Consider the following 23,448-nt stretch of genomic DNA (forward strand, 5'->3'; position numbering starts at 1 on the left):
AACTGCGGAAGGCAGTGGAGGACAGAAGTGCCTGGCGTGCTCTGGTCCATGGGGTCACGAAGAGTCGGACACGACTAAACGACTAAACAACAACAAATATTATACTTGAAGTCACCAAAATGCATGTATACGATTCAGCAGTCTATTTACCTAGATACCGAAGTACTGCTTCTAAAGGTTTTCTGACAACATGTTTTAATAGCAACAAATCTTCTGAAGCTTCTGGTAAACGAGATGCACCTGAAGACAATATTGGAACAAATAAGACTTCATTTACATGCTAACAAAAAAGCCTAACAAACAGCCTTTTTGATAACAGAGCCAGAGTTTTCTGAAGCATTTCAACGTAAAAGAAATGCACAAAAAGTAATATTTAATACAAATTAGGCCTGAATCACAATGTTGGGAGTATATTCCCAGCCCTTAACAAAAGTACTCTTGCCCAGCTTGCAATGTACTTTTACAGGCTTGGTGAGGACAAACTGAGGAGTTTTCTTCACCTACCCCCAGATCGTTCACTACTGTGCTACAGGGCTGACAGCACCAATTGTGAGCATGTTATAGCATTATAACAGCTTGACAAGCTATTTTACTCTCTTCCCCCATTTTTCTTCCTTCTGCTACCCCAGTTGCTCTCAACCATAGAGAGGTTGAGAGAGTCAGAGAGCTTGCCTGATTTCTTTAGATCCCATTTCCCTCAACTCAACTCAACTCAACTCAACTCAACACAACACAACACAACACAACACAACTCAACACAACACAACTCAACTCAACTCAACTCAACTCAACTCAACTCAACTCCTACCACAATTCTGATAGCATAAACTCTTGTCAGGCATGTAAGCTGACATCATGCAATTAGGACGAGAAAAACTCACATTCAGCTTTGATTGCTCCACTGTTGATAGGCAAATGAGGGTGCCGTGCTGCGTGCCACGGACGCAAGATGTCCCTGCATAATCGTCTGGCGAGTCTGGTCAGCTTTGTAGTATGGAGATAGAAAGCTTGTCGCGTTTTCATGGCAAACTTGGGGCTCCCATTGTTCCTCAAGGGTCCACTGTGAGGACTCTGGGAAAAGGAAAATTTGTGAGGAGGAGCCTTGGTCCACTTTGGACCTTGCCTTATCTTTTTGTTCTTGGCCTAAGGAACCACAGTGGTGAACTGCAGATTGATTTACTAACTGAATATGGTGAATGTGCCTACCAAATTGTTTCGATTCGGCCCCGGCCGTTCTCCATCTAGCCGTGTAGGCATTTTCAAGCCTCCATATTTCTTCCAGTATGTCCAGCAAGATGCACACAGACGACACTGCATGTTAGGAGGACCCCAAGAATACCACTGGTGAGACTGCGTCACTGGGAACAGCAAAAGCAGATATCAATTATGACTCCTTTGCATGCCTTATCTGTTGAGACTCTGCAAAAGATAAGCAAGCTAGCTTTCCAATATATGACAGCAGCTTGCTTTTACAGTATATGGCAAGAAAGGCTTACTTTTGTGTTATAATAGGAAAAGTATTTTGCCATGTTCAGAAACATACTAATATCTTAATTTTAATAGCACATTTAGAAAATGATATGTTTAAGCTTGTTCTGGAAATGGGGATCAGTTTCTGCAAGTGTTTTTGCTCAATCTGTGCCATTCTGCATCTTTCCCGGGTTGACTAGCAATACTCCCCACTCCCCCCCCCCATACCTACAGGACAAACTGCATTGGTCTTCAGGAGGCTCTTTCCAGCGCCGAGGGCCTTCTGGTGGTTCCCTCATTGCGAGAAGTGAGGTTACAGGGAACCAGACAGAGGGCCTTCTCGGTGGTGGCGCCTGCCCTGTGGAATGCCTTCCCATCAGACGTCAAGGAAATAAGCAGCTATCCTATTTTCAAAAGACATCTGAAGGCAGCCCTGTTTAGGGAAGTTTTTAATATTTAATGCTGTATTGTGTTTTTAACACTCGACTGGGAGACGCCCAGAGTGGCTGGGGAAACTCTGCCAGATGGGCGGGGTAGAAATAATTTACGATTATTATTATTATTATTATTATTATTATTCCCACAGCTACATGGAAAGCTGGGCAGACTTTGTGGCACTGCGTTGCGTAGATGCAGCAGTCTAGCAAATAAATTTATGGCTCAATCTTCTATGAAAACTAGAAGAACCAGTCAAGACCAGTAACCACACAGCTTCATTATGTGAAACAAAGAACAAAGTTTTCTGCAGTGCTTCCTTTTTAATAACAAAAAAAGGATTACTGACTTTCAAAACAAGAAGTGAGAAAGTGCAGCCTCCATAGTACTGCCCTATTTTTAGCATAATACTCTGGAAGATTACCTTCTTCGCTCTACTCCCCTTGTGTGTTTACTCAGCAAACTGGTATATAAAGAGATTAGAAGCTATTTCACAGTACCACTGTGGCGAGATAAGTACAGAAGGCGAGCAACCATCCCGTTAATAATTATTTGCAAGATAATTGCACCAATTTTATAATTTGAAGCCAATGTTCACTGTGGAGTCGTGGCACCACCGACTGGAAGGTCTGTGCTGGGATAAATCAATATTACTTCTAAAGGCGCATCTATCATCTCAGATAATTATCAATGAAGCAAATAATTCAGCAGTGATACAATGGGTGTGGTTTTGGCTGTGAGTTTTTTTAACCTGGACTAGCTGCTCTATGGCAAGAGTGAGCACTTGAGAGCATTAAGAGGTGGGATACTTTTCCTTTCTTTTTAAAAACCACCTGTCAGGGAACTGCCATCGGAGCTAGAGGCGGAGGGAAGGCTCCAGAGGGATGCCAGAGAGGGTCCCAGTAGGGAGAGAGGCAGCCTATCTACGGGGGAAGGAAATCAGCGTAACACCAGTGGAGAAGGGGGGCAGATGGGGGAATCGGAGAGGAGGCTCCAGGACTCCTCGCCGGAGACCAGCGGAGAGAGTACGGGTACTCCGCTGTCCACACCCTCCCTGCGCAGGAGACTTCCGCGCAGGGAGAGTAGGAGGAGACTTGGCGTCAAGCAGCTTTTATGCTGGAAAAGGTTCAAGAAACGCCCACTGACGGATTCTGCCAGCGACTGAGACAGCCACGAAACTTGAGGCTGTCCAGACAGAAAGGGTTCAACCAGGTAACCTAGCCAGGAGTGGCGGCAACTTACGCACGAGCAACCCCTAGAACCATTACACCACCCCATAGTATAAATTGGTACAATGGGCTGGGAAATCTTTCCATGTCTAGCCTGGGCAGTGGAGTAAGGAACCCTGACCTGAGACTCTTATGTGCAGAATCTATAGTTCCTCAGCAAAAGGGAGTGAGAAAGGGAAGCATAAGGATGCTTTAAGAAACAAAAACAGGAGCGTTGTGCTTGTTTGTCAAGTTAAACATTGCTTGAACTCTCTGTCCACCCCAACCCAATTTTGACCAAGCGATACTGATTTAGATTATGTATTTCCCTGTGGGCACTTTGTGATCCACTCTAGGTTAAGAAATACATATAAATGAAACTAAACAAGTTAAGAAATTATGCCAAAGCTTTACTCCTAGGTAAAACCTCCTTTTCATTCAGTATCCTCTCATTATCAATAGCTTGATAGTATTCTGTGATAAAAGGGACACGGGTGGCGCTGTGGGTTAAGATTTGTATTTTGTAATGTGTGTAAGCACAAATTTGGTATTATTGTTTATGGAAAGTATTTTCTTTTTTTCTGTCTTTTTTCTTTCTTTTCTCTTCTTTCTTTATCTTTTTCTATAATCTTTGTTTGGCAAATATGTAAATAATTATGTCTATATGGATATGTTTGAAATTTGTTTTGATATTCTTGTATTATTCAATAAAATTTATTAAAAATTAAAATCTATTAAAAAGAAAAGGGCACATAAGACTGAACTTGCATCCCCTCATGGGCTTCTTTTTCTTGCACACAGGGCTACATTCACAAATCACTTACCATAGCAGCTTTCGCAGGCTCGTCCTGTTCCCGTGTTCTGTGCCTGAACTCCTGTACCATTTACCACTCCCGGCTTGATATTGTTGACATTGATCTGGTTGGGGTTTGGCTTGTTACTTAAAGAAATGAAAAACAGGAAATGGGTGGTTAGTTTATGGGAAGAAATGCCATCAGCACCACCAGACGCCGTCACCTGCCCCCGCTGCAACAAAACATGTCTTTCCTGTTATCGGCCACAGCAGGTGCTCCAATGGGTTGACTTCACCCCCAAAGGCACACACTTCCACTGTCTCCTGAGACAGACGGATGCCAACAACCAAAGGAACATGCAACCTTCTAATACTTCAGACATGGTAAATAAATATTGAGTATCTCCCATTTCTAATACAGTAGTTTTAACATAAAATATTTTCACTAACTTAGAGAAGAATGTAGTGTACCCAGTCCCCCTCCTCTTCTGCCAAATGAAACTATCAATCCCCCAGTCAAATCTCTTAGTGCTAAATGGTTCAAAAACTACATAATTGAGAAGGAACAGGTGTCTAAAAGCTATATATGCAGTTTAAACTTGCAGAAGTTACACAGGCATTATTAAATTTTCATCAACATCTCAGCAAAACAATGTATCACATTTGTTTATTTATTTTTATCAAACTTTATTTGTTCTTCACAAAATGCAAATATCCTCCCTTCCAGGAGTTCTACTATCAATTGTACTTTGGAAATGATTCTATTGGCTTTTCATTATTTGTGCTTTTTTTTAAAAAAATTGTTTAATGTTTCCTATAATCTGGCTTGGAAAGATTCATGTTCTGAAGAGTGGGATATAAATAAACGCAATAAAGAAATAAATAGTAAACATTGCACCAATGCTACATTATAGCATATTAAATACATGATCCATTTTTCAAAGAGTGACAGAAGATCAACAATTTACAGAAAAACCAATAGCTATCTTCATTCCTGAATTTGAGTTTTAGTTTTGAAGCAATAATAACTGTCAGGGCTGGAGTCAGACGCACGTCAGTACAAAAGACATACGGCTCCACTGTCGGTGAAGTTGACTCTTTATTCAAGGAAACGGCATAAAACTCAACAACGCTCCCCAGAAGGTCTTGCCCCTATGGAGCAGTTGCCAGGACTGAAGGTCCCTGACTTCCACCCTTTCTAAGGCTTCTCCTCTCCCAGATGTTTCCCAAGCAGTCTCAAGCTGTGCACCTCTGGCCTCTGTTCTGCCCTCCTCCTCATTCTGTGTGTTCTTGGGATACCAAGGGGAAGGGGAGCTTGTCACAGCAGGAGGGGGAGACTCCATGGATTCTTCTGCAGCCTCTTGACTTCCTCTGCTTCAGCCTCGGAGTCTGAACTGCTGCTCCCTGTCTCTTCCTGCCCACTAAACCCTGTTGCTCCTTCAACGTCCAGCTCCTCCCCCCAAGTCTCTCCTTCTGACCTCTCCTCAGTGTCCCACACCAAATCCCTTGGCGCTGAGCCATCTTCAAAAAGGGGGGAAAGAAGAACCAGGTAACTACTGATCAGTGAGCTTGACATGAATACTTCTTCGTGCAGCACCTAAACTATGGAACTGACCACCAACTTGGACGGCTTTAAAAGAGGATTAGACAAATTCATGGAGGACAGCACTATGCTTTTTTAAAACAATCTTTGTGTGTTTGGAAACCATCATTCTAGAGCCACTCCATTCTTTTCTAATGTAGTCAATGTCTGAACCTGTAACAGCCCAAACGTGCCAGAAGTTCCTGGATAGCTTTTCCCCTTCCGAGTTATTTCCCTGCTTAGATCTTCCTCTTTTCCCTTCCCAAAGGTCAAGAGCTTCTGGCTGGTGTCTGCCTTTGTAGCCCTGCGTGAGAGTAAGGGAGAGCGAGAGAAGAGCAGTCCTTCCTTATGCTTTTCTCTAATAGTATATAAAAAAAGAGAAAATTGTCCAGTAGCACCTTAGAGACCAACTACCGTATTTTTCGCCCTATAGGGCGCACCGGCTCATAGGGCGCACCTAGGTGTTTTTTTTTGGGGGGGGGGAATAAAGAAAAAAAAATATTTCCCCCCCAGGCGCAGGGCTGGGGCGGGGAAGCCCGAGCTTCCCCCGACCCCAGCCCCCAGAACAGGCTGCTATCCGCAAGCCTAGGGAGCCCGGCAGAAACTCCCGCTGGTCTCCCCAGGCTTGCGGATATCTGCCCGAAGCCCGGGGCATGCTGCTCAGCGCGCCCCAGGCTTCGGGCTGCAGGCTGCTGTCCGCAAACCTTGGGAGCCCGGCGGGAAGTCGTGCCGGGCTCCCAAGGCTTGCGGATAGCTTCCTGAAGCCTGGAGAGCGAGAGGGGTCGGTGTACATCCTATAGGGCGAAAAGTACATCCTATAGGGCGAAAAATACGTTAAGTTTTTTCTGAGTATAAGCTTTCGTGTGCATGCATACTTCTTCAGATACACTTCTTCGGGTATCTGAAGATGTGTGCATACCCAGAACAAACTTAGTTGGTCTCTAAGGCGCTACTGGACAATTTTCTTATTTTTTAATTTTATTTCAACTGCGTCAGACCAACACGGCTACCTACCTTAATAATAGAATTTTCACATTAGTTTGTTTAAAATGTGAAGCCACTGTCACAAACGCAGCCCACCTCTGTGCACATCTGGGAGGGGATGAAAACACCCTCACGTACAGCAATGGATCAAAAATTTGTTTTCCTCTCTAACCAAAGCTTCATTTTCAATTTAGTACAGAACCAATACAATGCCCTGTCTCACAAGAGATGATAACCTGCGTATGTACAATCCATATTGGGATCCCTAGGAGAATCAAAGCTGTTTTGGTTGAGGGTTTGAGACAAGTGTAGCTTTTTAGCAGCAACATACATTACAACATTTATGCTGCGGTCCTGTATACACATCCATGGGACTAAGACCCCTTGAAGAAAATCAGACTTGCTTCAGAGTAGGCATGCACTGGAATGCCCCGTTTGTGAATGTAACATCTATTTTGTGGTTAAAAATTCACATACATAAGTTTGCAAGACAAGTAAGAATGGCTATAATATTTTCATTCCATCTGTAAATATATATAATAACAGGCACTTACTAATTAGGAATATATACTTGCTTTAGCTTGCTTTCTGCTTCTGCAGCTTTCAACCTTTTCTGAATACAATACAATAAAATAAAGTTAGAACATAAAAGCAATCCATATAAATTATAACTAAATCTGATACATTTTTCCTGTTCTCAACAAATACCTCTCTAGGTATACATACAAAAAGTCAATTCACCTTGAGGAAACAAGGGCTGCAGTTCATCCCTTTATGTTAGCATCATGGATTTATAAAGTAGTTTCTGAATATTACTGATCAGCAGGGCTGAAAATATCAATCAGTACATTAAAGAAATGAATTCATACCATAAGAAATGAAAGCAACAGATTTTAATCATGGCTAGAGCCCTGCAAAGAAACTGAACCAATTGCACACCACTTAGTTAAGGCAATAGATGTAAGAACACAGAAGGCAGAAGTTACAAGAATGGAGACTCCGACTAAACATCAGGAAGAACTTTCTGATATTAAGAGCTGCTTGACAGTGGAACTGTCTCCCTCTGGAGGTTGTGGACTCTCCTTCCTTGGAGGTTTTTCAGCAGAGGTTGGATGGCCACCTGTCAGGGATGCTTCAGGTGAGACCCCTGCATTGCAGGGGGTTGGACCAGATGACCCTTCAAACTCCACAATTCTATGATTTCATCCTCACAACAACAATGTGATGTAGGTTAGGCTAAGAGATGGTGACCGGCCCAGGGTCACCCAGTGAGCTTCATGGCTGAGCGGGGATTCGAACCCTGGTCTCCCAGGTCCAAAACTCTAACCATGACACTACACTATGCTTGGGGGTTCATGTGTAGATCAGGAATACCGTATTTTTCGCTCTATAAGACGCACCTAGTTTTTAGAGGAGGAAAACAAGAAAGAAAAAAAATTCTGAATCAAATGTTGTTGAAGAGGCTTTGCGCAGCTATCCGTCTTGCTATTCTGGCTTCAGCGAAAGCAATGCAGCCTGCATTCGCTCCATAAGACGCACACACATTTCCCCTTACTTTTTAGGAGGGGAAAAGTGCATATTGTAGAGCAAAAAATACGGTATATGCATGTTCCTAAAGACACATGTAACCATAAGACTTCAAATAATTTATTTGCTAAGACAGTGGGAAAATATCGAATTCCATTGCGAAGTTTCAATAATAAGAAAATAAGTAAGAAACAGCTAATTAAAAACATACTGAACACAATAGTTTTTTTGTTAGTCTCAGTGGCAAATGACCCTCCTATGCTTTTTCCAGAAGAGATCTCTGAGTTGGAGAGATCCACCCAAAGTCAATCCATACAATAATACCTTAATGAGACATCTGGCAGTCATGTCCACCCACTCAAAAAGGAGTTACAAGTTTCAAATCATTCATCAAATGTCAGCAAAACTGAGTATATAGGATTATAATGACTACTACAAGAGATTGCAATTAGAAGTTAGAAGCATCTGTTTTGAGAAATGTAACTACATTGTTCTTACCTGTTGAACATATCGATCTGTTGTTTTCCACATATAGTAGTACTCAATTATGCTGGTTAAGGACTTCCATGGAAGCTAAGAACACGTATAAACAAAACCAAAAAAAGCCCATGAGGTGTCAAATCTACATCATCCTGGGAACAAAAGACTTTAATAGCAAAAAGTCAGAACTCAGAAGTTCCCAAGCATATAGCTACCCAACTGCCACAAAGCTAGATGTTGAAGAAGTGAGTTAACTCTTCTTTATCTAGCTTTGTACACCCCCCTTCACCTTCCCCATGCTGCAATTAGGCTTAAAAAACACCAGTAAAAGCTGTTTTTATCAACCTAGTTGCTGTGCAAGGATGTACTGCAGAGCCAAACTGGGGTGGTTTCAGTCCCAGTATGGAGGCCCTGTGGGCTGCATCTCACACATAGTCGTATGATTTCCAACATGCCTCAGGTACAATGTTCTAGATGATGTTAGAAACAAGTACAATGTCTAATCTGTTCCAGCCTCCTAAGACTAAACCTTTAAAGCCTTGATCACCATTGGCTTTTCACAATGCATTTCCAGTTGGGAAAATGGTACCAGAAATCATAGAATCCTAAAATCTTGAGAGCTGGAAATGACCCCGAGGTTCATCTAGTCCAACTCTCTGCAATGCAGGAATCTCAACTAAAGCATCCCTGATAGATGGCCATCCAACCTCTGTTTAAAAACCTCCAAGGAAGGAGAGTCCACCATCTCCCTAGGAAGATCTTTCCGCTGTCGGACACCAACTGAGAGCCAGTGTAGTGTAGTGGTTAAGAGCAGTGGACTCGTAATCTGGTGAACCGGGTTCGCGTCTCCGCTCCTCCACATGCAGCTGCTGGGTGACCTTGGGCCAGTCACACTTCTCTGAAGTCTCTCAGCCCCACTCACCTCACAGAGTGTCTGTTGTGGGGGAGGAAGGGAAAGGAGAATGTTAGCTGCTTTGAGACTCCTTCGGGTAGTGATAAAGCGGGATATCAAATCCAAACTCCTCTTCTTCTTCTTCTTCTTCTTCTTCTTCTTCTTCTTCTTCTTCTTCTTCCTGTCAGAAAGTTTTTCCTGATGTTTAGTCCTTTCTTGTACCCTGAAGCCACTGGTCGGAGTCCTACCCTCCAGAGCAGGAGAAAACAAACTAGCTCCATCTTCCATGTGACAGCCCTTTAGATATTTGAGGATGGCTCTCATATCTCCTCTCAGTCTCCTCTTTTCTAGGCTAAACATATCCAGCTCCTTCAACTGTTTCCAGACCCTTGATCATCTTGGCCGCCCTCCTCTGCACACCTTCCAGAAGATAGTGAGACAAACCTCTCCTTCTTTGGAGGTTTCTAAACAGAGGTTGGATAGCCATCTGTCATGGATGCTTTAGTTGAGTTTCCTGCATTGCAGGGGGATTTTAGGATTCTATGAGTTAAATTGTGGTGCTCAGAATTGGACACAGTATTCCAAGTGTGGTCTGACCAAGGGAGAATAAGAGTGGTACTATTACTTCTCTTGATATGGACACTAGACTTCTGTTGATGCAGCCTAGAATGGCATTAGCTTTCTTTGCTGCTGCATCACACTGCTGACTCCTGTTAAGCTTGTGGTCCCTATATCCTTTTCATATGTACTACTGGTAAGCCAGGAGTCTTCCATCTTATATTTGTACAGCTGATTCTTCCTTCCTAAGTGCAGAAGCTTACATTTGTCCCTAGTGAAACTCATTCTGTTAGTTTGGGCCTAGTTCTCCAATCTGTTAAGGTTATTTTGAATTATGATTCTGTCTTCTGTGACATTAGCTACCCCTCCCAGTCTGGTGTCATCTGCAAATTCGATGAGCAGCCCCTCAAATCCTTCCTTCAAGTCATTTATAAAGACGTTGAACAACAATGAACCCAAGACAGAACCCTGCAGCACCCTACTTCTAACTTTTTTTCAGGATGAGGATGAACCATTAATGAGTAGTCTTTGGGTTAAGTCAGTCAACCAGCTACAAATCTACCCAACGGTTACATTGTCAAGCTCACATTTTACCAACTTCCTTGCAAGAATATCATGGGGGACGTTGTCAAAAGCCTTACTTAAATAAAGATGTGCTATGTCCACAGCATTCGCCTTATCCCCCAAGCATGTAGCTCAGTATCCCTAAACTATACCAGCAATTTGGAAATGTCATGGGACACATGGGGAAGAGAATTTGCCACTGCACAAATGGAAGATGTTCTGCTTACACACGTTTTTAGATGCCCTAATTTCTTTAACTGGAGAATGCTGCCCACGATCTTCTAGATGTGCAATGCCGTTTGCCTACTTACAAAATCTTGCTGAATATCAGTAAAATCCTTTCCATATTTTTCAAGGGCTTCTTCAAAGAGATTTGCCTCAGAAGCAGACCATTCCTCCATCTCATCCCTGCACAAGACAGGCCCACCCTGGGGCACAAGGGCAGAAATTGCCTTGGAAATGTCATAGATGTTTTTGTGCAAAGTATCCATGGCATGGAACTACATAAAACAAACCAAATACAAACTGTGTAAAAAAAGAAGTTTCCAATACATTTTAAAAAATGCAACACATTTCAAAATAAAAAGCTATGAATGAAACTTGAGGACTGATACATATCAGGGGGCTGTTTGATGTTTTATTATGTTTTTATATATGCTGTAAGCCACCCAGACTAGCTGGGAAAACCCAGGCAGATGGGCAGGGTAATGCTACTGGAAGGAATTATTATTATTATTATTATTATTATTATTATTATTATTATTATTATCATCATCATCATCCTCTAATGCTGGCATGAAGAATATTTTTGGCTCCACAGGCTAAATCCTTACCAGGCCAAAATTGACAGGTAGGTGGGGAAATCACCCAACGTCACAATGACATCTGGTCAGGACTCCAAAGTTGCTGCTAAAACAAAGCTCCCCCCCCCTTTGTTTTAACATGGGCAAGGCATTGCTTAAACTAAGGAACAAACCTTCATTGGAGCAGTGGTTTGCACTGAACTGCCCAACTGGACAGGATTTAACCACCCAGTGAACACCAATGAGTAGGGGTTAAATTCTGTTGAACTGGTACAGGAAACCCCTACCCAATTAATAAACTCCACATCAGTCATACAAATCATTTAATTAAGCAGTGTAAATGATCACGAGCTTAAAATTTACTATGTACATGCTAGATTTTTTGTGTGTGTTATAGATTCACAGCTCCAATTGGCTCCTAACTGAACTGTCTCTTAAGCACACAAACTACACCAATGTAAAATGCTTCAGGACTCTTCCCGTGTTTTCAGTCTGATATATTACTCTCTTTTTGCAGTTATGCTATAGAGGTATTACTTTTAACAGAAAATCCAACATTAGGATTTATTTTCTTAAATTCTTACCAGTGTGATATCCCTAGATGCTGCTGCAGCACTCATGTGTAAGCTTGGCTGCCGAACAGAACTGCTGCAGTCTAGAGCGCGAGCAAATGTACCCACAGAGCTAAAAAAAATGAAGAGATGGTTGTCTTTCCGTGCAAGAAAACACACACAAAGCAAAGAAAGTAACAAGTTTACAGCAAGCACTTTCAAAAACAATTTGGTACGTATCATTTATTTGTACGAGGGAACAAAGCATTTTTGCTACATTTTCATTGACTTCAATGATAATACACAGTTTCCCCAGACATAGTAGTGACCGTTGCTCACCCCCTCTCGATTTTGTCATCGCAGAAAACTGTCTAGCTTTATCAGGGGGGAATAGGTAGTGTGTGTACCGGAATCTAAGACAGATGTCACAAATACCATGTTTCAGCTCACTCCCTCATCAGGTTAGGAACTTATTCAGATGACAAAGTCAACATTGTAGGAACCAAGAAGAGAAATCGTGTCCATCATCACAGCTATACACAGATGGCTGCTGCAAATGTTTTTTTATTATTCATTTTTGCATACCCCAAAAGGATGGAAATTTGCTACATCAACTTTATTCTATTTGAGATTCCCTCAGAAGGAAAACATTTGAATGCAGGTTGTCAGTATGAAACTTGCCCTCACCACTCTTTAGCAAACGCCATGTGTCATGTAGCATCGCTGAGTCCAGTGAACCATGGGAGCTACGACTCAGAATCTACAACATGCATAATGGTGTCAGTGAAGCACGCTCACAGTCAACCACCAGCCTCAGCATACCTGCTGGAATTGTACTAATGAAAACCAGGAATCTGTTTAACAAAGGACAGCTGCTGAAATCAACACTTCCTATAAATGTATTTTCCAGAAACTTTCGCGGCGTTTTAATCCTACAGTGCAACATTCCAAAAGCCTCAATGGCCAGTGGTTTTGCTGCAATTGTTTTACGCACATTTAGAGATCACGAAGAAATTAATACAAGATACAAGTTGAAAGTGAAACCCTTTCTTCATCATCAAGTGAAAAAAGCACAAGCATTATCAAGCAAAAATATACCCCCAGCAGCTCACTATAAAGGCAGTTAAAAGTGTCATTTGAATGAGTCATTTGAATCATTTAGTGCAAAACCAGTTGACAGAGAAGAATGAGATCTAATAGCTGCTGAGGCACATTATCGTCCTAAACAAGGCAGGAGGAACAAGTAGAAGTTGTATGTTTTTATCTGCATGGGGAGATTGTGCAAGAAGACAGTCTTTTCTTAACATAATAATATAACGTGAGCTAACGGTGCTATTTTACACTGAGAGTGTGTACAGTCTGAACAATGTACTTGAAAGATGAAGGTGTTAGACATCCCTTGAAAAGCAAAAGCTTCAGACTTGCTACACGGCAACCACTGTTTAAGCACCAAATAAATGCAATTCTTCTGCTACTAATCTTCCAAACTGTGAGAAACAGGAAAGTTGTGCAAGCAGAACACCACCACTTGGATAGTCATATATAAGCCAGTGATTGCTGGTTGTGATGTATCGATTAGACAAGATTCTATTCACTCTGGGAGAGCAGCCTACTTTGTTTCGGGTAGATACAAAAGCCCTATTTTGACATATTAGTTGTAAATCCTAATCAGCGTAATATTGTAGACTTGACGGCTGTGACAGCGGTTGCGATATTTCTCAATTCTATGCCCTTTTCAAACACCAAACCAAGAATCTTGCATTGCCGTTTCCTTATCAACTTCTGCTGGGGGAGAGACAGAGGTATGTTGATCATATATAGAGACTTTATTCCCCTTTTTGGTGCCACACTTCCTTACAGGCTTCTGACACTCTTCTAGAATTTTCATCCAGTATATTGAATACATTCTAATACTTCCTCTTCCTTTGTGATATACTTGGTTCATTGAAATAGTAAGTTAATATCTTTCTCCTCCCTCTGCTCCACTCTAGGTAGGGAAGTCTCATTCTCTTGAGTATGGCACTTTGCTAGCTCATTCACCTGTTTTAACATGAGGGACGCGGGTGGCACTGTGGGTAAAAGCCTCAGCGCCTAGGGCTTGCTGATCGAAAGGTCGGTGGTTCGAATCCACGCGGTGGGGTGCGCTCCCGTTGTTCGGTCCCAGCGCCTGCCAACCTAGCAGTTCGAAAGCACCTCCGGGTTCAAGTAGATAAATAGGGACCGCTTACCAGCGGTAAGGTAAACGGCGTTTCCGTGTGCGGCTCTGGCTCACCAGATGCAGTCTGCGGACAGCGCTGGCCCCCAGCCTCTTGAGTGAGATGGGCGCACAACCCTAGAGTCTGTCAAGACTGGCCCGTACGGGCAGGGGTACCTTTACCTTTAACATGAGGTCATCTAATAGCTCCCTTCTCTCCACTGGTTGCATCCTACCAGTAGCTGGTGCATTTTCAGCCAAAGCCATCTCCATGGCCAGATTAATGACACATTATCCCCAATTAGCCTCTTGCGCTGCACCCCTGTAGTTAATATAGACAAGACTGGCGGCTGGAGATTGAGATGTACGTTCATTGCCAGCTACTTCATCCCTCGGGGGAAGAAGCTTGTAATTTTATTTTGTCTTCATTGTCTAACATGTGAAACATTTTCAGATACAAGTGGTGCTCCCTGTTTCTCGTACCCTTGTATAGTAAGACCTGCGACTCCAGGTTATACACACAGAAGGCTTCTCTGAAGTGCTTGGCTCATAGACTTCCGGGTTAGCGCGAAAGGGTAATGGCGGATTCCCTCCGAGCTCCGGAGGGAATCGGCTCTGTAGAAGACGGTCCTATCGCAGCGGCGACGCGAGGACCGCTAAAAACCACAGGCGCGGAGCCTGTGGACTTGGTGACTCGGTGGGCACCATTTGCGCCCCCCCCCAACTCGCGAAGAAGCCTTTTTAAAGGCTTCGGAGCGGGGGACGGAGAGCGACACGGTGCTGAGAGTAGACCGCTACTGCTACGGAGTGAAGCCGCAAGCCATGGCCAGAGAGCGCTGACTTTCTTCCTTGGAATTTGGACTCTAAAGTAACAACCCGTAAGTAATACGGAAATTGGAACGAACATTTATTTTCCCTTTGAATTTCGGAACGATCGGGGGGGTGTCAAAAGGAAGTCCGCCCCCCCAGTATTGTAGTGAATCTTAAAGCAAGAACGAGATAACTAAGATTGAACGACTATCTTTTTTCCTTTTGTGAATGAAAGTTTTTAATTCCACGATTTGAATATATAAGTACTGTATCAGAAGAATTGCAACCCCCTGAGACCCAGGAGAGATCTGTGAGAGAACTGGCTGGAGACATAAGGAGTTTGACAGCTGTCAAACGTACTGTTAAAGATAGAAGTATCTAGTTGTGGCTACTTCTGCTGGTTTTTTCTATTATATTTGACTCTAAATTGTTGGAAAAATAAGAAGAAAAACAAAGTAACTTGACTGTTGGAGAAAGAATACTAAGTAACTAGAATCCCTCTAGAGGGGTTTGGAGACATTACAATGGCTGCAGATGGGAAAGTACAGGCTGAGCTTGAGAGAATGTTTTTTACCGTGGGAAAGCTACAAGAACAGAGTGAAGCTTTGGCTACAGAAGTTACGACCTTGAATCTAAATGTAAACAAACTTCTAGACTGTACCAAGGATTTGACTCAAGAAAACATTGCAGCTGAACAAGAAGAGAAATGTGTTATTTCAGAGGGGAGAGAAGGAGGAGCGGGAAAGCATTTGCTAAAAAAGGACAACCAGAGACCTCTAAAAATGGACTACAATGAAAATAAGATTTGGATGACCAAGATTTGGTTTGAAACCGAGAAGGAAGAGTGTAGAGATTTTCCTATAGGGAGATCGGAAGATTCATGGATTACAAATTTGTTTAAGGTGAGAGATGGAGCCTTTGGACCATGTGGGACATTTGGACTTAAAGAAATATGGAATATGATTTGGGCTCCATCTTTGAGCATGGAGGTCTGGTTGGAAGAAATATTGATCCTTTTGGGACTGAGCTTCTCCGAGACATGATGTTCAACATTAAGGACTACCAACAAAACCGGCTGAGAGGGCCTGAGAGAGACTTAAGAGCCTCGGACGTGAGGGATCCAGGATGAGAATTGATTGGTTGATAGACACTTTTTGGGGATCAAAACCGGGAAAGGGAGGGGAGGTTTTTCATAAATAGAAAAACTATTTGGATATTTTCTATTTGGATAAATTGGATTTCCAATTTATTTGTGGAAGGGAACTTGGGTCGATCTTAGAAAAGGGGGTAAGGAAGTGTAAGTATATAAGCTAAAATTTATAAGTTTATAAGTTTATAAGTTTGTAAGTTAAGTACATACAGGCGTATAAAGTTAAGTATATAAGACATATTTGTAAGAACTTGCTGAACTAATTATTGGAATTAGGATACAAAAAAGGGGAGGGGTGGGGAAGTCAGGAAAAGTGGTTATGAAATAAGGGAATTGAAAATATACATGTTTGTTTTCTATGTTGGCGTGTATTGTGTGTGTCTATAAAAATTGTGTAAAACTTAATAAAAATTTATTTAAAAAAAAATAATGAAGTGCTTGGCTCATAGCCTCAGGCTCTTCCGCTCTGTCCTTCAATGCCCTCTTACTTCAGGGTGGGAGAGAGGGTGGACCCTTACCTATTTTATTCAAAATCTAGGTGCTTAGCTCATCCTCAGGGTGAGCCAGAAAAGTTATTGAGATGATGAATATCCACGTGCTATATTGGTTTTCAGAACTTAAAACTCCAAAAGACTCTGCACGACTATGGACTCCCAGCCAGAAACTTGTATCTTGCAGTTAATAGAGATTAATTTTAATTAATTAATGTCTGTTATTTATATGCCGCTCTGGACAGCTCCCAACAAAATAAAACCCTTTTGTGTTAATGAAAAAGAAGATAAGGCAAATATGCTCAATACCCAGCCGTTAGTACTGCTGAGCCAACCGCAACATTTTTTTAAAAAAGAAATATCAAATGAGCTCAAAACAAACGCTCTCACAGTCATCCAGCTAGAACCCCACTTGGGCAGTCGTTGTATGATGTGAAACAACTGCCTCAGACAACAGCAGCGCCATAATGACTAATCCGGCACTGTACAGGCAACAACCGTTTTGCACGCGTTCAAAGCATGCACAACCGTGCACACGCGCATCACACAAACCCAGAAGTGGCAGGGAAAAGGGGGCAGGACCAGAATGGGGTGGGCTTGTAAGTCTCTGCCACTGCACACAAGGACCTGGAACGCAACCCCCCCCACACACACACAAATTGGGTGTTGCCTGTATTGTATTGTGTGAGATCAGTCAGATCTCTGCCAGCTCCAAACTTCTATTCTTTTCAGAAGAGATTACACCGATATTTCGAAAGTAATATTGCACCACTACGCATGGCATATTCTGATAACTTCATTGTGTGGCTGCGCAGTCCAAACAAAGAATGAGATTCTGATGCTATCGATCAAGGAATCAATGCAACAAAGCTGTTGCATTTAGAAATGTCTGCAAAGCAAGAAGGAATGCGGCTAAAGAACTCTTGCTGCATCTCCCATTGATTTTTATACTACTTCCATAACTTGAGGAAGGACGCACAAGTGAAGTCAATATACTCTGTGCTTTATCAGGGATGAATAACTAGCATGAGAATTGGAATGCCAGAAATGTGCCAAATTCAGCAACTGTCCTGTGTTAAATGATTGCCTATGTGCACATTTCTAGCAGGCATATTTATGTTTTGATGTAGGTTCGTGGATTACAAGTCGTTACCTCCTCTGTTTTGCTGGACTCCATGCTGCCAGCAGCTCCACCGAAACATTTGCTTAAGAGTGAGTCTTTTATCAGCTCCATCTGAGGTTTTCATGTCAAAGTAATCTGAAAACAGAACACAACTGATGTAGCAATTTTGCACATCTTTTGGTTATGTAATAATGAAGAATTGTGTAACGTGACCGTAAATTCTTTGAATCCAGTATGACTATCACCTTAGTTCATGCAACGTTGGTTTCTAACCCGGATGGCGGATTGAAATATTGACCAAAATTTGAATTCAAAACGGTCATCTTGTCTTCCAATATGATGGCTTATACACACTACTTGCCGGAGTGGCAAAATGACTTCTCTGACATTCACTGCTTTTGGCAATGAGTTCTGTACAGAATGCACACCTTGACCTTTTTGTTTACCACTACCAGAGGAAAAAGGGAGGATCTCTGCTTATTTATCTCATGTAACCTCATATGCACGTTTAGTTCTCCCCCAAGTTGATGAAATTCATTTTCATGAGCTTGAAACCTGAAGAAAATCACAGTTTAAGAAGTGAGAATATACAAAACCAGTGCCTAAATGTGGAATAAGGCACCTATCGCATGTTTAAACCTTACAAGAGGCCTATGCCTAGAGCAGGTTGAATTGCCATCAGGAAATCCAAAAAAGGTACTAGCAACTGATGAATATACTTTTCTGTCCAAGTACCATTTGCTACCATTGTTTGTTTTCCTCCAAGGAACTCTGTGATGCTCTTCAAAGCACATATCAATCTCATGCCATACAAGGACAATGCTCTACAAAGCCAATGACAGAATGCTTTACATCTATATGCCGCTTCCTTGTCTCAGGCCTGACTGCAACTCCCATCTCCTTTCCTTCTAATTATTTCATATGCCACACACCTGAAAACTATTGCTAACTGAATGTTCAACTGAATGTACAGAAAAACCACTACCAGTCTTGCAAATCAATGGAATCAGGAAAGGTCAGAGCAAATATTTGCTATTGCGAAGATTTCCATTCACAAATGGTTTTAGAACAGCAGCAAGCTGAAGAATGAAAATGTGCCTCCTTCAGTCAAGTATCATTTGCAATGTCTGTTACCTACCACTATACCTATATTAATTCCTCCGTGTGGGCAGTATCCGCACCACCCAATCCGATGCATGCAAGTGCTACAAGCCATACATTTAAAACTCAGTAACAACTTCCAAAAAGCTTGCAATGAAGACATTATTAATGTTGACTATATCATTAACGATCAGGACACGGCTTTAGTATGCAGACAGCCCTTGTGCAAACTTACTGAACATTTGGGGACACAGTAGAAGAGATCAGTGAATTATCTGCTTTACGAGCAAATCAAATCATTGCTAATGAATGACTCAATCCCAAAACAATGGCATATAAACATTAAGATTATAATTACCATAATGATGCAACGGCAAACAAAACTTTTTGTTTGACAAACAGCAAGCATTTGTTTAGGGGAACAGTATAATCAGAAAGCGGGGGAATAACCAGATTAAGATGCAAATTGTGATGTTTTTCTCCTTACCGTGCTACTACAAGGAACTGATCTATCTGTTTGCCTATAAGTGGATTAAATGCTTCCCAAACTTTTGTTTCAAGTTTTGATTGGTCTCTGCCATCATCTTCACCTAAACAAATTCAAATAAAAAAGGGGTTTTTTTTCTAGGCAATCTGGCAAAACAAATAGTGTACTGATGAGGAGCTTGCCTTCCACAAATCTTGGAAACTACAGAAAACATTTAACATTCACTGGTGAAAAATGCCAAGGTTGTCTCTTTTGTAGTATTGCCAAGAAGAGTTTGCCTCCCGCTGAGTAACATGAGTGAAAAGTACACATGCAACCATCCAGTACTTCATATGCCAGCCCCATTCCCCCAAAGAACCCACTTAATTCACATGTACACATAAGCTTTGGAAATACAGAACCATTAGGTATCTCCTGCTCAAGGTGAACAAAAAATGGCAGTTCCGATCCAAAAAAAGAGCTGGCCACACCTGCTGATCTCTTAAATGAGATCCCACTCCCTGACAAGGAGAATGACAACAAAGGCAAGCATGCTATTGGAGCAATGAACTTTGCAGAATAGTAAAGTTCTCCGAGACGGAGAATGCAGGAGTGTTACTGATTTGTCTCTCTCCTCCTCTCTTGTTCAGCAGAGATGAATTTAAGACTGTGATGCGTCATGTCCTCCCTTCATTCACAAAAAACTGCTGGCTAATAACAGAAGAACAGAAGGAGAAGTCAAAAGAACCCTCCTGACAGGAAGGCTGAGTCAGGGAACTCTCTGTGCTAGCTCCATTCCCTGTGAGCCCCGGGTGCTAGGTGCCACCAGAGAAAGTCTCATGCTGGTAAAAAGTGCCAGGGAAAAGAAAAGGAAAGAAACCCACAAGAAAAAATCTGCAGATCTGCAGACTTACAGGAAAAGGAAGCTAAAGAAAGGACACCCTTCTTTAACCTAACAATGATGCTATTATTATTATTATTATTATTATTATTATTATTATTATTAAGATCAAGAAGACAGATAAACGACATACACAGAAGTGGATTTAAGGCAAGGCAGAAAAAGGTAAAGACAAAACAAAAACCATTTCAAAGAGTGAACAAATGCTAAGTTCTGCCTAGAACATAGGACCCAAACGACCTGACTAAAGGCAGGGAAGATCTGGAGGGTGGGGTGGCTCCTCCCCCTGCAAGAGCAGGCAAAACACTTGAATGGGGCTGCATATCCTGTCCAGTGGGAGGTGCCATCCTATTAACTGAATATCCTCCAGTCCAAAAGTGTTTTTTTAAGAGTGTTCCATATAATTTATTCTGAATTTTTCAGATTTAAGCTTAGTGTAAATTTGAATCTGAATTTTAAATGTCTGTGTTTCTTATTCTGGAATTGTTTTAAAGTGCTGGAAACTGCTGTGAAACGTTTTAGAAAAACACTATAAAAATATTTTAACAGAGGTAAGCCAAGATCAATTACCATTACAGAAACTATGTACGTTTGGACAGCGTGAAAGGACTAGTTAGTGTTACACATCATGGGATATAGAGGCTGTGAGAGCATTCTGCAGTTCCTCAAACAAAAACCTTAGAGCCCAACAGTTTCCAAAACATTCCCACAACACAACATGAATTCTTTATGGATTCATGCAGAAATCAGAAATGAAACTACCTTCTTTCAGTAAGTCTGTTACATCAGCCTGGTATTTGTTTCCAACTCTGATTTCTCCCTTATCAGCTAGAAGAGTCTTCTGCTGTGGGTCATATACTAGTGAATAAAAAAAGAAGTCCTGGGGACAGGAAGGGAAGTAAAAATTACAGCATTTCCAACAACTTGAATCATGAGTATAGAGTCATTCCTAACAATTTTTGCACCATCAAACGAGAACAGAAAACCTGGTGGTGAGAAATCAAATGCATATAAAGCATGAAGTCATGAAAAAAATAAAAATTGTACCTTTTACAAATTATCATTTTGGGAAGGAGACAGCAATGTGCACCAAATACATTGGGAAATGCAGGTGTGTATTGTGAAAGTAAAATTTAAGTTGCTAGGCAGGATGTTCCAATCCAGGTTTTCCAAGATAGCATTCTCAAAACTACTACTTGTTCCATGTTTGGAGTCAGCTAGATATAGCTGTGCAATCTCAATGGGTGAATGAGATAAGAGTGTTGACAGGAGGAGTTGAGATTCGCTAGGCACCAGAAAACCATTTGACCAAAAATGATGAGTTCTACCCGGCGTTTAATAGCAGAAAAATTGCAGAATATTGTGGAGTTACACAGTCTTGCTGGCTCCCCTGAGCTTGTTTCTCCATTTCTTGGTTCCTCAAACTTCACTCTACGGGTGGTTGTGCAAAGCATGCTTGGGCAAGCATGCCTAGATGCTATCATCAATGAATTAAATTGACTCTCATTTAGAGAGAGAAGCAGTAGGATTCGAATGCTTTCTACACCTGCTCCATTTGCGAATATAGACACACACTTCTATTTGGCACCTAATCAACAGGTTGTTCTTTTCCATTTCTTCAGGTTAGGATTTGCCATGACATTTTGGCACTCCAGTTTGGCACTTGGCACTAAAGATCCTTATTCAGTTTTGCAGGCAACCTCTCATTTGCTCCTTAACTCTGTCCCTTCTACACTGTGTCCCATATTTCTGATCAGTTAGCATTTCCACTTTTTGTTATGGAAAAATCCCTCTCTCCTCTAGACAAGGCGTCAAACTTGCTCACTTTTTCATCTTAAGAGAACTTCCTCCCTCATGAAGCCTCCTCACCTTTAAGTTAACGTACCTAGGACACCAAATCGCTCCATTTGCAGACTGATTTCTAAGAGATGTTCATGAATATACCAGATATACCAGAGATGTTCATGAATTGCCAAATACCGTATTTTGCGCCCCATAGGACGCTCCGGCCCATAGGACGCACCTAGTTTTTTTGGGGGGAAATAAAGGGGGGGGAACCAGGTCGGGGAACAGCGGGAAGGCGCGCTCTGCCTCCCCGCTGTCCCCCAAGCTTCTGCGGCTGGCAATGGGGAGAAGTGCGCTGATCCCGGGACTGCAGGCAGCTCTGCGCAGCCATCGGGAGCCGGGCGGGACTTCGCGCCCGGCTCCCGGTGGCCGCGCAGAGCTGCGCTGAGCCCGGGACTGCAGGCAGCTCTGCGCGGCCATCGGGAGCGGGACGGGACTTCGTGCCCGGATCCCGGTGGCCGCGCAGAGCTGCGCTGAGCCCGGGACTGCAGGCAGCTCTGCGCAACCCTCGGAGCCAGTCTCCCGAGGGTTGCGCAGAGCTTCCTGAAGCCTGGAGAGCGAGAGGGGTCGGTGCGCACCGACCCCTCACGCTCTCCAGGCTTCAGCGAAAGCCTGCATTCGCCCCATAGGACGCACACACATTTCCCCTTCATTTTTGGAGGGGGAAAAGTGTGTCCTATAGGGCGAAAAATACGGTATACTATTTAAAGAATTGCCTTCATATGCAGCACTAAGAGGTTATGCCGAAACAAACTGCATTGGAGTCTAAATGTTTACAGAAGCCCCATCACAGCTCCTGAAGCCTCAGAAAAGACAACAGTAGTATCTTAGAACTGTATGTTTTACAAAAAGTGAAATACACTAAATAGAGAACTTTAGTCCCAGCCATGCCCACCTGTAATTTAGGTGGTATTTCTTCATAGTACGATCCCAAGATGGTGGTAATATTGTCCCACTTCAAAGCATTATTGTAGACCATGACTTGGTCACTGTGCTCCCAGAAGCCACTGCACATTGTGCTCCGCCACAACTTCCTGGTTTGAAACAAACCACGGTTTGCCATTACATCTGAATCGAACAAAGCATGGTTTGCTTTTTTAGAAAGGCAGAAGCCACCTTCAAACCATGGTTTCTAATTCTGGTTTAGAGGCAAGCTATGATTTGCACACGCCACAGTTGGTGCGGTTTGGATGCCACAGCAAAGTGCTATGAACCAGGAAATCAAGGAGGAAGGTGGATCATGCCATTTGGTCCTGAGCCTAGGGCTTGCTGATCAGAAGGTTGGCGGTTCAAATCCCCATGATGGGGTGCACTCCCGTTGCTCGGTCCCTGCTCCTGCCAACCTAGCAGTTTGAAAGCACGTCAAAGTGCAAGTAGATCAATAGGTACCGCTCTGGTGGGAAGGTAAACGGCGTTTCCGTGCGCTGCTCTGGTTCGCCAGAAGCGGCTTAGTCATGCTGGCCACATGACCCGGAAAAACTGTCTGCGGACAAACGTGAGCTCCCTTGGCCAGTAAAGCG

General features: G+C 42.6%; 1 protein-coding gene across 5 annotated transcripts in view; it reads right to left on the reverse strand.

Annotated features, from left to right (window-relative positions):
• Positions 1 to 23,448, reverse strand: part of MTA1 (metastasis associated 1) — a 63,413-nt gene that overhangs the window by 21,295 nt on the left and 18,670 nt on the right. For all 5 annotated transcript variants that reach the window (XM_077933441.1, XM_077933442.1, XM_077933444.1 and 2 more), the window contains 10 exons: positions 20,846 to 20,963; positions 19,204 to 19,306; positions 11,881 to 11,980; positions 10,805 to 10,993; positions 8,498 to 8,572; positions 7,027 to 7,085; positions 3,938 to 4,053; positions 1,207 to 1,358; positions 882 to 1,071; positions 151 to 240 (listed from right to left, as the gene is read on the reverse strand). In XM_077933441.1, coding sequence (XP_077789567.1) covers positions 151 to 240; positions 882 to 1,071; positions 1,207 to 1,358; positions 3,938 to 4,053; positions 7,027 to 7,085; positions 8,498 to 8,572; positions 10,805 to 10,993; positions 11,881 to 11,980; positions 19,204 to 19,306; positions 20,846 to 20,963 — 1,192 coding nt within the window. The remainder of the gene's footprint in view (positions 1 to 150; positions 241 to 881; positions 1,072 to 1,206; positions 1,359 to 3,937; positions 4,054 to 7,026; positions 7,086 to 8,497; positions 8,573 to 10,804; positions 10,994 to 11,880; positions 11,981 to 19,203; positions 19,307 to 20,845; positions 20,964 to 23,448) is intronic.

Source organism: Podarcis muralis, chromosome 8, assembly GCF_964188315.1.
Source record: "Podarcis muralis chromosome 8, rPodMur119.hap1.1, whole genome shotgun sequence".
Classification (NCBI taxonomy): Eukaryota; Metazoa; Chordata; class Lepidosauria; order Squamata; family Lacertidae; genus Podarcis; species Podarcis muralis.